Source organism: Eretmochelys imbricata, chromosome 5, assembly GCF_965152235.1.
Source record: "Eretmochelys imbricata isolate rEreImb1 chromosome 5, rEreImb1.hap1, whole genome shotgun sequence".
Lineage (NCBI taxonomy): Eukaryota > Metazoa > Chordata > Testudines > Cheloniidae > Eretmochelys > Eretmochelys imbricata.
Genome location: NC_135576.1, coordinates 99,330,374 through 99,345,136, shown reverse-complemented (window position 1 = coordinate 99,345,136; position 14,763 = coordinate 99,330,374). Strand labels below are relative to the sequence as shown.

Below are 14,763 nucleotides of genomic sequence, written 5' to 3'. Positions count from 1 at the left end.
TAAAATCAAGCTGCTGCCACAACTAAAGATATTAAAGTAATTGAAATTACATTTCAATGTGCCCTCTGAGCAAACCCCACCCCAAAAATCAGCTTATTTTGCAAAGGTGGGAAAAAAGGGATGACTTCCTATTAGGCAATGGAATATGAAGCCTTTCACTTCTCTATGATTGATCTAAATAGTAACCAAAAATTATTACCGTTCAACAGCTGGTACTTGACATACCTCTCAGCTGAGTGGGTAGCTTCACGTCACTTCCTTGTGATGCAAACATCAGAGCACTATAACCACCATCACAATTGACATTTTGAGCAACAAGCTCAGCAGACTTCAAGCACTGAGAATTCAGACTGAGTTCCTTAAGTCCAGGTGGAAATACATGCTTCCTTTCATTGCCCATGCAGTGTTCTGTTGCTGCCCATGTTGTACCCATCCCCAAGTTAAAACAGAAGACTTCTGTCTCCAGGAGACTTCTGTTAATCTAGTATCTTCACTAGCATCACTTACCAAACCCCACAGCAGGTGTGCACTTGTAACCAATTAATCAGTGCACGTGTTCCACTCTGTGCCAGATCCACAGAGGATATGGGTCTCTTACAACTTTCAGCTAGAGATCCCGATTCTTCAGCTCAAGCAATAAAAAGTCATGCTTTCAGGTCAGAGGTTCCCAGCTCAAAACACTAATGTCAGGATGGAGGTTGTCACAAACATAAGCAGGGATTTATTTTGGAGAAATGTCTACACATACACAGTAACTTTTTTCAACAATTTTCCATATTTTCAGTGCAATATGAATGTGATCTCTTCCATTAAATTGATGGAGGAAACTAAATATTTAGGTTTTTTTAAAAACAACGATTTTAGTGTTCATGACAGGTGCCAGATCAGTAGCTGCAGTGCAAGATACCCTAATTGTCCTACCAATGTGCCTCAACAGTGTCTTGTTTCATTTTGTGACTTCTGAGCTTTTAAAATGAGCAGTGCACTACCGATAAGGGGGGGAGGAGGGGACGCCAAAAAATAAATCAGTCAACAACAATTTTTGCTAAACTTTTGAAGCTTTCAGAAAGGTTTTGGTTCTCCTGGGTTTCAAAATAGCAATATTTGAAAAGTGAAAAATTGGTCTATTACCACATTTGTCTGCATTTTCAAAAAATAAGATTTTCTAAAGTAAAATTCTTTAAAGTCCAGCTCTTCAATTTGGAAAAATCGCACGATGACTATGCTGACCTGTCAGCAATAGGTGAAAAGAAAAAAAAAACAACAAAACCCAAAATGAAAGATTTCTTGAAATTTTCTATTCATCCAAGTCAAAACTGCCACAAAAGTTTCCATTAAAAAATGCATACACTTAGTTTAAAAAAAAAAAATCATACCAGCTGTATTCACTTAGTGTTGGAACAACCTGAATGTTGACAGTGTGAAATCCTGGCCCAACTGAGGTCAATGGAAAAATTCTCATGGATTTCAGTGGGGCCAGGATTTCACCCGATGTTTATGGGAACTGACATGTCACTAAATGTCAGGGAAACCATAAAGTGCTGTAATTTGGATTTCTTGAGTAGGTGAAAGCGTTCAAATAAGTTTTTGCTACTTTTTGCTCCTACCAGCCAGCACATTTAAGAAAGAGTGAACTGAATTCCACTCCCTCTTTTGTATCATCGAGAGAATGGTTTACCACATTCTAATTACAGTGCCAATCAGTTACATCTGTACTAACACACTGAAGGCAATGGAGTTGCACAACTGTTACCAAAAGGCAGAATATAGTGATGCTGTGTAAGACGACCCTTTTGGATATTCAGATCCCACATTTAGTCTGCAGGGTTGTAAGTTTAAATAAAGACTTTTTCTAACCTAAAACATTTGATATAAATAATGGAAAGCAAACACTGAACGCTAAGATACCACTTTTACAGTCCCAGATCAGAGTAGAACCAAACTTGAACTTAAGAACAAAGAAAAGGGGCAATGATTCAACTAAAGTTAGTTTTCAGAGACAACTTACTCAGTGTGCCTTTGACTACACTGTTTTTTTATCTAGCCACACGCATTTGGAGACTCTGTGCAGTTAATTCATCTTTTGTCCTTCAAATGTAAGGAGTGAGGAAATGCTGTCCTATGGAAGGATGTGTATAACTTATTTCAACAAGATACTGACGTCCAGTCAGGTTTTCTATTTAATAGCTCTGATGGGTGTGGAAATCAAAAATCAAAGGCTTAGCATAGGGCAGGAAACTAGTCTTTACTAACCAAGATGTGTCTTTAATCAGAATTACAATTTGCCCTTTGACTTCAGTTTCAAAGCAATAAAATCATTCCAAGGGATGTTTTATTTGATAAGCCCTCTTACCTGTAACACCACAGCGTTTCATGCCCAGGGAAGGTATCAATAAGATCAGTGCAGAGCTCCAGCTCTTCCTCTAGAAGATGGGGGAGATCTACTCTCAGTTCTTCTGTACAGACAGCTTCAGATGCTTCATTTTTTTCATCCTTTGGAAGACTGGGGATTGGCTCATTTACCAGCTGATTTTGCACCAGTATAGAATTGTTGATCACAGTTCTGCCAATCAAGGACTTTATTAAGAACTTGCGGTAGTGGAATCCACTATGGTCTGAAACATGCATGGACACCCAATGTTTAGTGGAAGAAAGTTCATCAAGGAGAATCTGAAAATAAGTAGCAGTAAAATTAACCAATCCATAGAAATAAGAAATTTACCAACACTGTTTCTTGTATCAAATTCCCCCCCCCCGCCATAATCCTTCCTTTAAGTTTGCCGCCAACTCTATCATCATCACCACCACCACAGTTCCTCCTATGGAGAAAATGGTAAGTTTAAAAGAACAATGATAAAATGAAAGCATCCATTTAAATAAACACTTTCCCACAATAATTACCTCATTATACACAACTTTCCAATTTAGAATACTAATTCATAGGCAAAAGAAAATGTTTAAATGACATTGTTACATACAAAATAACTCTATTTGTGGACCAGACTTCTGAATCTTGGAGGCTCTTTCGCCAGCCTATAGCAGTAGCAGATGCAGGCCATAATACAGGCCAAAATCCTCTGAGCAGACACTGGGCAACCTTTCATTCTGTCTGCCATTGCAATGAACAACTGTGTTGACTTACGGAACAGCCTTGTTCTATCTATGTGGAAGACCAGCACCCTCCTGACGTCCAGGGTGTGTAGCCCGTGCTCCTCATCTGACGCACAAGACTTTGGAAAGAAAACAGGCAAGTGTGTGTCCTGGCCAGTATGAAACTGGAAACGACCTGGGGCAGAAACGCTGGGTGCGGTCTCAGCTGGACCTTATCCTTGTAGGAGACCATATAGGACGGCTCTGAAATAAGAACCCTGATCTCGGACATCCTGCGGGCCGACATTATCGCGACCAGGAACAAGACCTTCCAGGAGAGAGAGCAGAAAGCCAGAGCTTCGATAAAACGAGATTCAGGTCCTGGGGTGGGGGAGGAAATCCCGGATGTGTGGGTAGAGACACTCCAGACCTTTCAAAAACTGTGACATGACATGAGCAAAGATGGACTGACCTTGGAACAGAGGATGGAAAGCCAAGATAGCAGCCAGGTGGACCTTGATCAATGACAGGGACAAACCTTGGACTTCGAGGTGCAGCAGATAATCTAGGCTCTCCTGCTTGGCCCGAATATGCCATTCCGAGGCCCAGCTCATGAATCTTTTCCATTTGGCCAGGTAAGTTGCTCTGGTGGAGGGTTTCCTGCTACCTTGCTGGATAAGGGCCGAGGATGCCTGTTCATCTGTGCTTTGCCGCGCAGTAGCCAAGCTGTCCAGTGCAGCGCCACCAGGTTCAGATGCAAAAGGCTGTCATGGTTCAGTGACAGCAGATCTGGCCAAGGGGCAGTTGTAGGCAGGCGGCTATGTAAAGGCTTGGCAACGTGCCAAACCAGTACTGGCAAGGCCATGCAGGGGCTATTAGGATAACTTCCACCCTGTCTTGCCTGATCTTCACATGGACTCTGGACCAGCGGCACTGGTGGGAAGGCATACATCAGTGCCCCCGACCATGGAATGAGAAAGGTGTCTGACAGGGAGCCCCTGTCCATTCCCAGGATCGAACCGAACATGTGGCATTTTCTGTTCTGCCTGGACGTGAATAGGTCCACCTGAGGAGTCACCCACCTCTGGAAGATTATGCTGACCACCTCCAGATGGAGTGACCACTCGTGGCAAGAGGAGAAAGTGCTGCTGAGGTGCTCCACCAGGACAGTCCTGGTTCCACGCAGGTGCGCTGCTATCAGATGAACGGCTTGCCGCACACAAAAAATCCCAAAGGCAGAGATCTTCTTGACAAAGGGGTGAAGACCTGGCACCGCCCTGCCTGGCGATGTAATATCATGGCTGCATTGTCCATCAGGACCTGCACCACCTTGCCCTTCAGGTGGGGCAAGAATGCCTGGCAAGCTAGGGAAACTGCTCTGAGCTCCCCGACGTTGATGTGGAGGGCCAGATCCTCCTGCAACCAGCAGCCCTGGAGGTGTTCAGCTCCCCCAGGCGGGCTCCCCGGTCCAGATCCCAAGCATCAGAGACCAGGGTTAGCAACGGGGACGCGAAGGGGACTCCCTCCAACACTGACCTGGGGTCCAACCACCAATCCAGGGACAACCTGATGTGGTCTGTTACCCTAACTACCCAGTCTAGCTCATGCCTGTTAGGAATGTAGACCGATGGCAGCCATGCTTGCAGGCACCAGAGATGGAGCTGAGCATGGGTGACCATATATGTACATGCGGCCATGTGGCCCAACAGCCGCAGGCAGGTGTGAGTCAAGGTGAGCGGGTGGCTCTTTACAAGGGAGATCAGGTCCAACATGGCCTGAAAACGCGCTTCTGGAAGGAAGGCTCTGGCTCGCGTGGAGTTGAGAACCGCCCCAATGACCTCTATTCGCTGGACAGGCGTTAAGGTGGATTTTTTTTTCTTGTTTATTAACAGGCCCAGGTCACGACAAGTGGAATGCACCAGATCGAGGCTCCTCTGCACTTGCTCCCGAGACCTGCCCTTGAGAGCCAGTTGTCGAGATACGAAAAGCCCTGGACTCCTTGGTGTCTTAGGTAAGCAGCCAATGGTGCCATACATTTTGTGAACACCCTGGGGGCCGATGAAAGGCCAAAGGGTAGCGCTGTAAATTGAAAATGGCGCCCACCCACTACGAAATGGAGGAAGCGTCTGTGACCTAGGAATATGGAAATAAGTATCTTTCAAATATAGGGCGGTGTACCAGTCTCCTGGATCCAGGGAGGGGATGATGGAGGCCAGGGAGACCATGCAAAACTTCAACTTTTTGAGACTTGTTGAGGTGATGCAGGTCCAGGATGGGTCTGTGGCCTGCCTTTGCCTTTGGAATTAGGAAGTAGCTGGAATAGAAACCTTCTCCTTTCATGTCCCGAGGGACCTTCTCCACCGCCCGCAGGCACAGGAGGTTTTAGACCTCTTGAATGAGGAGTTGCTCGTGAGAGAGTTCCCTGAAGAGAAGGGTGACCAGATGTCCCGATTTTATAGGGACAGTCCTGATTTTTGAGTCTTTTTCTTATATAGGCTCCTATTACCCCCACCCCTCCTGATTTTTCACACTTGCTGTCTGGTCACTCTACAGAAGAGGGACGGGAAAAAGTAGGAGGGAGAGGTAGCTGAAAATTGCAGGATATAGCCCCGAGATACTATGTCCAGCGCCCAACAGTCTGAGGTGATCCACAACCAGGCCGAATGGTAGAGACAAAGCGGGTCTCACTGCTGGAGACCAGTGCCTGGAGTAATAGGGTGGATCCGGGGAATTGACTGGGATGTCACTCTTGAGCACATCTTCAAAATGAGCGCTTCTGGCCCCCGGGATTGCTTTGCCAGGCCGGGCTGCATGGGTGAGCAGGAGGAAGAAGGGTGGTGACAACTAAAACTCATGTCTCTATCCCTTCTCCTAGCAGATCCCTGATGGGGCTGCCAAAGCCTTCGCAGCTGGGCCGACCAGAACTGCTTCTGTGCAAACTGCAGCATATGCATGCCCAGTGAGTGAAGGGTGGCCCGAGCGTCCTTCAACCCATGCAGCCTCGCATCTGTTTGTTCAGAGAAGAGACCATTCCCAATGAATGGGAGGTTCTGGATCGAAGTCTGCGTCTCTTGGGAAATGCCAGCAGTCTGAAGCCAGGAGCTGCACCGCATAACCACTGCCAATGCGACCATCCAAGCCGCCAAGTCCACCGCGTCCCACGCCATTTGGAGGGAGCAGCTAGCTGCCACGTTGCCTTCCTCCACTAGGGTGCTGAATTCATGAGCCAAACCCTGTGGGAGGGACTCCTTAAACTTATGGAGGGAGTCCAATAAATTAAAATTGTACCTGCCCAAAAGGGCTTGACGGTTCGCCACCTGGAATTGCAGGCTGGCAGTGGAATAAATCTCCCCCCACCCAAAGGTCCAGTCTTTTGGCCTCTTTATTTTTGGGAGTTGAGCTGGTGTGCCCCTGCTTGTCTTTTTTGTTGGCCGCACAGACAACCAGTGAGCCCAGAGCTGGATGGGTATAAAAGATTCTTGAACCCGTTGGCTGGGACAATACTTCTTTTCAGCCCCTTTGGAGGTGAGGGATTGAAGACTGGATTTGCCAGAAGACCATGGCAATTTTGAGGACCCCGTCATGCACTGGTACTGCAACACGTGCTGGGCCGTAGGCTGAGAGGACACTGAACAAGGTGTCTGCCTGCTTGGCCATCTCCTCCACCTATGGGCCCAAGTTCTCTGTCACCTATCGAAGCAGGGCCTGGTGTTCTTTAAAGTCGCCAGGCGGGCTGGCCCTCGAAGGTCCCGTGACCGTCTCGTCTGGAGATGAAGTTGGTGACTGTACCAAGGGGGAAGACCCCAGGGCATCTTCTCCCATGGGAGAGGGAGGTTTAGAAGTGAGTGCAGTCTCCTCTATCTCCAAGTGCGACTCAAACACCAAGCCCGGTGCCGTCAATGCTACCAACTTTTGCTCTGAGGCAGCGGCAGGTGAGTGGTGCGAAAGGGGCATCAACACGACTGGCATGCCCCATGTGCTCCAGTAAGGCCACGCAGCCTCAGGAGTCCAATTGCACTGGTGGAGCCTGGGCGAGGGGCTGAACTGTCCTTCATGCTGGAGGAATCCCCTTCCAGTGACCACAGTGGTGCCATCGATGCCTGCATCTGCCTGCTGGGAGTCGCCGCTGGAGACTGGTGCCTGGAGTGAGAGGATTGGTGTTGATATCAAGGCGACTGGTGCTGGGAGGGACTGGAGTCGCGACAGGGAGTGCTCCCCCAGGGCAGGCAACCAAAATCTGCGCTGAGAGGATGACTGGTGGGAGGGCAAATGGAGCCAGCAATATGGAGATTGGCACCTCCCCTTAGGCAATCTGTGCTGAGTCTGCGGATTCTGTGATTGCGGTGCTGGTGATTGAGGGAAAGCTTCAGAGGATCTGGGCTGCAACTCCGGAGATCTGTGGCAAGGAGGAAAGCGCTGCCTTGCCTCGGGGGAATCGGCAGCACTCTACTACCCCAAGGGGTCTTAGTGGCTGGCTTGCGCTCATGGGGAGCCTTTTCCATTTCCTGCGGCATGCATGGTGGGGACATGGGTGGAGGTCTCTGTTCTCTCGGTGCTGGGAGAGTTTGAAAAGGTGTCGAATGCCGCCAGGAGTTTGGGTCCCCTACCACTCCCAGGAGTCGGTGGTGGATCCTTTAAGGGGCTAAGGGCCCCAACCCGGGAGGCATGCCCACATGGCTGGGCGGCCCTGAACTGAGTCCTTTGCCCGATGGCCCATGGCCCTTCTTGGTCAGTGCTGGGGAGCCATGCTTCTTGGTTTTCTTTTTTGGCACCAGCAACGGGGAGCAGTCCTGCGTGGAGCCTGGTGCCGGTTGTGTGCCGCGCACTGAAGCCGAGTTACTAGGCGAGTCTTGGCGAGATAGCCTGGAAGCTGGACAAAGGGCTGCCTTCATGAGGAGAGCCCGCAAATGAATATCCTGCTCTTTCTGCATCCTGGGTCAAAATTTTTTACAAATATGACACTTGTCCTTCACATGTGATTCCCCCAAGCACTTGAGGGACCTGCTTTGGAGGGTCACTTATAGGCATAGGCCTGTTACAGTCCATGCAGGGCTTAAACACTGGAGACTGGGGTATGCCCTGCCTGGGGTGAAGTCCCTGCTGGAACTCTAACTTCTAACTACACTTAACAACTATTTAACACTAACTACTATAAACAAACTATTTACAAGGTCCGAAGGCTTGAAGTCAGAAGAGATAAAACTGCTAGCCCTTGGTCCAAATAACCACCACAGGCAGTAAGAAGAAACTGAGAGGGCGTAGGGACGACACATGAGCGCGCACATGGGTACACGCACACCTAGAATGGAATCAACTTGAGCAAGTACTCGAAGAACTAAGATTTGCTTATTTACCATCTACTACAAAAGCGTTTGTAGCTTTTCCACTCTTTACAAAGGAAGGAGTCTCAGAGACCTTCCTCAAGGATGTGAAAGAAGTACCTGTGGAAGGGGTCTAGCACAAGATTGAAATCCCATGGGGGCCTAAAGAGGACAGAGTGACAGCTTTAAAAAAAAGTGCTAGTGAAAAGTTGGGAGGGAAAAAAAAAAATCTAGTCTAACAGAGGAGTTGCTTCTACCTACTGGGAGAGTGGCAAACTACTAAACAAAGTCTTCCAAACTCCTTCACAGGAGGAACAACTCCAAATACTTCACATTCATCCTCTGTTCATCTGCTAGAACTTGAAATATGATATGTACTCACTGTCTGGGATAGCATGAAAAAATTGAGAACAACTAGGTTGTACTTAGCCTGTCAAAAACCTTACAGGGCTTGAATGAGGTGTACATGATTATAAAGGATATAGTGAAAAGTCCTTCCTTTTTATCATGCTACCATATAAAAGAGGGACATTGAGTCTTTCAGTGAAATGAATGGCCAGTAAATTTAGAACCAACAGAAATACTATTTAATTCAGGATACAATCAGTCTGTAGTAACACATTACCAGAGAACATCTGAAATACTGCGGCTGGATTGTGATCAGAGGAAGTCCACTGATATTCAATGGGAGGGAGAACATCAGGTGCAGGATTTGAGTAATGAAAATTTAGACTCCTGAGCAGAGGCTGGCCTCTCTTCACCCCTTACTCAGGGGAGTATCATTCTGAAAAAGATGGGAGATATGCTCACCTGCAGATCTTAAAAATAGAATTTGCAATGGAAAGCGTCCTGCCATTTCAACAATGGAGTTACTTCCAAGGTCTCTCATAATATGTTAAAAAGACTTGAGGGCCAAAATACGGGAAGTGCATCATTCCACAAAAAGGAAAAGACATTGTTTGAATGTTTACAGATTGATGGCTATTGATGATTTACAGTGAGAGCTACTGTTAAAAAAGCAAACCACACTGTATAGGAAGATGTTGGTGGAATGTATCTGATTTACTAAGCTACTCATTGATGGATACCAAACACTTTTAAAACGGGATTTAATAACCCTTTTTTCCTGGAAAGAATTTCAACCAATAAAATAATGTTCTAAATACTAGACTATAGATTGTGATAGAAACCAAATAATTAGGGCTGTCAATTAATTGCAGTTAACACAAGTGATTAATGCAAAACAAATGTGACTAGCTTAAAAAAATAGGTGTGATCAGTTTTAATTAAATTTAAATAAAATACCAATTTATATTATAAATATTTTGGATGTTTTTCTACATTTTCAAATATATTGATTTCAATTACAACACAGAATACAAAGTGTACAGTGCTCACTTTATATTTGATTACAAATAATTGCAATATAAAAAAGATTAGAAATAGTATTTTTCAATTCACCTCATACAAGTACTATAGTGCAATCTCAATCATGAAAGTGCAACTTACAAATGTATAATTATTATTTACATAACTGCACTCAAAAATAAAACAATGTAAAACTTTAGAGGCTACAAGTCCACTCAGTCCTACTTCTGGTTCAGCCAATCGATATGACAAACAAGTTTGTTTACATTTGCTTGCTTATTTACAAAGTCACCTGAAAGCAAAAACAGGCGTTCGCATGGCACTGTTGTAGCCGGCACTGCAAGGTATTTATTTACATGCAGGGTGGATAAAAATCAATAGGATTTTTTTGATAAAATGCTTTTTGAGGAAAAAACCTATTATAGCTCAAAGATATCTCATCATGGAATAGAGATTATAAATTCTAATTCTATAGTATGAGACAATATATTCATGTAATTTTTAAGAAAAGTTTTGTAAATGAGTTTCAATAGTTCATGGATTAGCAACCCAATTTTATGGGGTTCCAGGGGCTTCTGTATAGATTTAGGTTAATCTTTCTATCTACCCAATGGGACTCAGTGCTCAGTCTGGAAGATACCATCAAAGATGCTTAGTTTTGCAGTTCTCAAACTGTGGATTTGTGTCTCCAGAGGTAACATGTTTCTTAACAGCAAAAATGTGGTTGGTTGGTAGGTAGGTAGGATGGGGGTGGGAGGGAAGAGAGAAAGAAAGGTGAGAAATAGTTAAATAAAACAATTTAAATGTCTGTCTGGTGATGTTCTCCTCCTAATACAGCATGGCAAAAAAATCCTCCAAATAGTAATGATTAACTTGTTGAATTGGAGATAGTTCACCTCCCAGTGACATAGTGTACCTTCTAAATATGAAACCTATATATATTAAGGTTATAAAAACCAACAAGAATGCACTTTTATGTAGAAATCCATGATTAAATCGAGTCTTCCTGACTAGTGATTTAAATCAAATCCAACCTGTTATATTCCAGATATGCTAAATATTCATATGCCCCTTTATGCTTCAACTTGTCGGCTCTAAAATTTTACATTGTTTTGGTTTTGACTGAAGTAAAAAAAAAAAAAAATCTACATTTGTAGAATGCACTTTCACGATAAAGAGATTACACTATAGTACTTGTATGAGGTGAAACAAAAATAATTTTTCAATTTTTTACAGTGCAGATATTTGTAATAAAAATATAAGGTGACCATTGTACACTTCGTATTCTGTAATTGAAATCAATATATTTAAAAATGTAGAAAAACATCCTAAAATATCTATAATAGAATACCAATGTAAATTTATTATTGTTTAACAGTGCAATTAAAACTGAGATTAATTGCAACTTTTTTTTTAATCATTTGACAGCCCTACAAATAATGTGTTCAATAGCCCAACTATATAATTTAAAGCGGCTAACCAGTGAATTTCCAGACAGGCTTTTTAACTGAACTGTAAGAAATACCTAGAACACTGAAGTTGTACTTACGATATATATAAATTTTTGCCGATACTAATACTGATGTGTTTTCTGTTCAGTCAGAGATGCAATTTTTTGGAAACATTTCTAAATAACTAGAACTGATTTCTGGAGAGATTGGTAAATCTGGCTTCTTCTACTTCAACATCACATAAAAATGCATCTAGAACTACATGATAAGCTTCTTTAAAGGATTTAATCTCTATATTTTCTCCATCTGGAAACTTTAATTTAACTGAAGTCAGTGGGAGCCTTTTCATTTACAACAAAGGTCTCTGGATGTGTCTGTTAGGCATAATCAGAGTTCCTTGCACTAGTCCAGGGGACGGCAGCACGTGAGCTAATTTTCAGTGGCATTCACACTGCCTCAGTCCTGGCCACCGGTCTGGGGGGCTCTGCATTTTAATTTAATTTTAAATGAAGCTTCTTAAACATTTTAAAAACCTTATTTACTTTATATACAACAACAGTTTAGTTATAAATTAAAGGCTTATAGAAAGAGACCTTCTAAAAACATTTCAATGTATTACTGGCATGCAAAACCTTAAATTAGAGGGAATAAATGAAGACTCCGCACACCACTTCTGAAAGGTTGCACCCCTGCCCAAACCAACTCTTCCCCACCTACAGAATCACTACTGTTAAAGTCTCTTCCTCTTCTTCCAGCTCTGATTATTAAAACATGGCTCCTCAGAAGAAAAATCTGTGCACACACTGTGCAGTATGATTCTGTACTACAGACATACTAGAAAACCAGACAGGATAAAAACGCTTCTGTTGTGCTTTCCACCAGAGGATCTCAATGTGCTTTGCCTAGCTCATTTGGAAAAGAGAGTTTACATTCTCATTTTACAGATCAACAAATTTGAAGCACAGAGAGATTAAAATGACTTGCCCACAGTCACACAGGAAAATCTGTGGCAGAGTCAGGAATAGAAGCCTGAACTCCTGACTCCCAGTCCTATGCTTTAACCACAAGACCATCCATCCTTCCTCTCTCTGGCAGATGTAATCTGTAGTTTTAGAAATTTTTGCTAAAAGCAATGGCAGCCTCAAGAGCTGTTTAAGAAAACCCAACCTTTTAAGTAATTTGTGCCTGTGCTGTGCACACTGCATTTGACTAAGTTTTATGAGATGATCAGACTTTTTACTTAAAATGAAAGATTAAAAAAAAAAAAAAGTTCCCCAAGCCTCTTGAGACCTACCTAGAAAACCCACTGTCTGTAGAACATAGCAAGGATCTTCCACTGTTGTGGAGTCTATCTAAGAAGTAATTGGAGGCAACAGAACTCAAGCATTGATGAAGGCTAAACAATCTTTTGTTACCATCCAATTCTCTGAGAGCCCAAGATTATGTCTAGACTGATCACCAAAGACAATTGTGTTTAAAGGTATAATGTTCAATGCATCCTTTACCATTCACCACAAGAGATGAGTTATTCTCCAGCTAACCAAAGTGAGAAGGTATCTGCAGCTCCTTGACTGACTAGCTTTGATGGGGGAAGCTTCTCTTTTTTGTCTTCCATGGTAAGACAAGTACAAGGAGCTTCCATCCTGCTCCAAACAGAGAATAGATACAACAGAAATGGAGTGAGTTTATCCCCATCTTAGCATTTGCCTTTGTTACTATAAACACCACTGCCACCACATAAATCTCAGCTTCCTCCCGTATTTGGTTATTCTGAGAACCTTTCTTTATGCCCCAGAGAGATGCCCCCAACCTCTTTTATATCCTAGGTTGAAGTTAGTAAGACTCACTTGACCAGATGTCAGATAGAGCCAGCAAAAAGAATTCTGCATTTCAGAATTCTAATACCAGACAAAGTTAGTCATTAAGAGAAAGACCTGCATGCAGGGTACTCTACCTCATTACAATGGCCTTTTTGCTGACTAGGTCAATCCATCACAAAGCCAGCCCGCATAACCTAAATCACATATATTCTGTAGGACTGAGCCATTTGAGTTACCATCTCTTACTGTGAGCCATGTGTACAAATGATTTAATTCTGCAAGCAGATAATATATTTAAAGCCTGTAGTAGGGTTATTGGGTAAACTCTAAGCTTTTTTTTTTTTTTAATTTAAAAAATAAAATAAAGTGAGATTTTTAGGATCAAAGACAGACAATATTTACCTTTTAGTGAATGAGACTGAAGCGCTGGTTATAATTTTGTAACATCAACTACATTTACGGCCAAACTGTACCCTGAGATTTTTTTACCCTTCGAAGAATAAAGTATATTAGAATGAGCTTCAAAACGTTCTAGATTTAGAAAAAATATAATTAAAAAACCCAACAGCTTTCTAGGACAGTTTACAATATTGTAAATGTTAATAATAATATTTTTGGGCTAAATTTTTCAAGGAGCCTCAACTTGGATGCAAAACTGCAGGTGCTAGTAGTTGTGAGGGTAACAAACCAACCAAACCAAATATGAAGAGTTCTAGCTACCTAATTTTTGGTCACAATCAGGCAGGTTTACATTTAAATATTATAATTGGCATTCACAGTGAATTAATTACATTTAACTGATCAAAGGTACAAAATTAGAAAAAAACCCTACAAAATTATGGTCCTTTATGGGGAGGAAGGGGGGAGTGTCAGGTCTCCTTTTTTCCCCACTTATCTTTTCTTTTCGTTAATTCTTTTCAGGGTGTTCATGCACAAATACATCAAATTGAAAATGTCCTTTTTACAATTCTATGTATTTACATTCCCTAGATTATAGGTATGTCCTGAGACTTCCAACCTCCCTCGTTCTCTCTCTCCCTCAAGTTTAACAGCCCCCCTAGTTCCCACAAACACCTCTAATGCAGCATGGCAATAATGCCTCTGAAGTGCTGCATCAGCAATTGTCACAAAGGATTCTGGGATCAGCATAAAGATCTTTCCTAAGGATTAAAAGGAGACCAGTAGGGAAACTGGGATGATTGCAAAGATGGATGGAAGGCAAAGGGAAGAGGGAGTTTCAGAACATAAATTTAAAACAAAAAATAAAAATGAGCTGGTGTGTGACCTGCGTTTCCTTCACGGCCATAATTATTTGTGAATTGCCATTGCTCAGTGCAATTCACATAGCTGTACACGAATGGAAACACCAGACAAATTCTAAATCCAAGGAGAGCTACTTGTGTCAAGCTGCAGCCTCTCTCTTTACCTATTTTGATAGTCTACAGCTATGAGAACAGTAGCTGCAAAAGCATTTGAGATGGTGCCCCGTCCTTCAAACAACCTCTGCCACTTAGTTGCACTGAAATTTAAAAAAACAGACACACACACACACAAAATACAGCCATCAAGGGCTTGTCTAAGAGTCCTCAATTCCTGATGAATAAACCCCCCAAATTCCGTAGTTCTGAATTTTGCACACCCACCTTTTATTTGAGAGACAGATGGGAGAGCTGCTGGATGGTCTGACTACCTCACACTTTTCAGGTTATTATG

The 14,763-nt window shown here is 43.1% G+C and overlaps 1 protein-coding gene across 2 annotated transcripts in view; it reads right to left on the bottom strand.

Moving 5' to 3' along the window:
• The window catches only part of PTAR1 (protein prenyltransferase alpha subunit repeat containing 1), a 55,877-nt gene that overhangs the window by 10,459 nt on the left and 30,655 nt on the right, over positions 1-14,763 (bottom strand). For both annotated transcript variants that reach the window (XM_077817599.1, XM_077817600.1), the window contains exon 6: positions 2,354-2,670. In XM_077817599.1, coding sequence (XP_077673725.1) covers positions 2,354-2,670 — 317 coding nt within the window. The remainder of the gene's footprint in view (positions 1-2,353; positions 2,671-14,763) is intronic.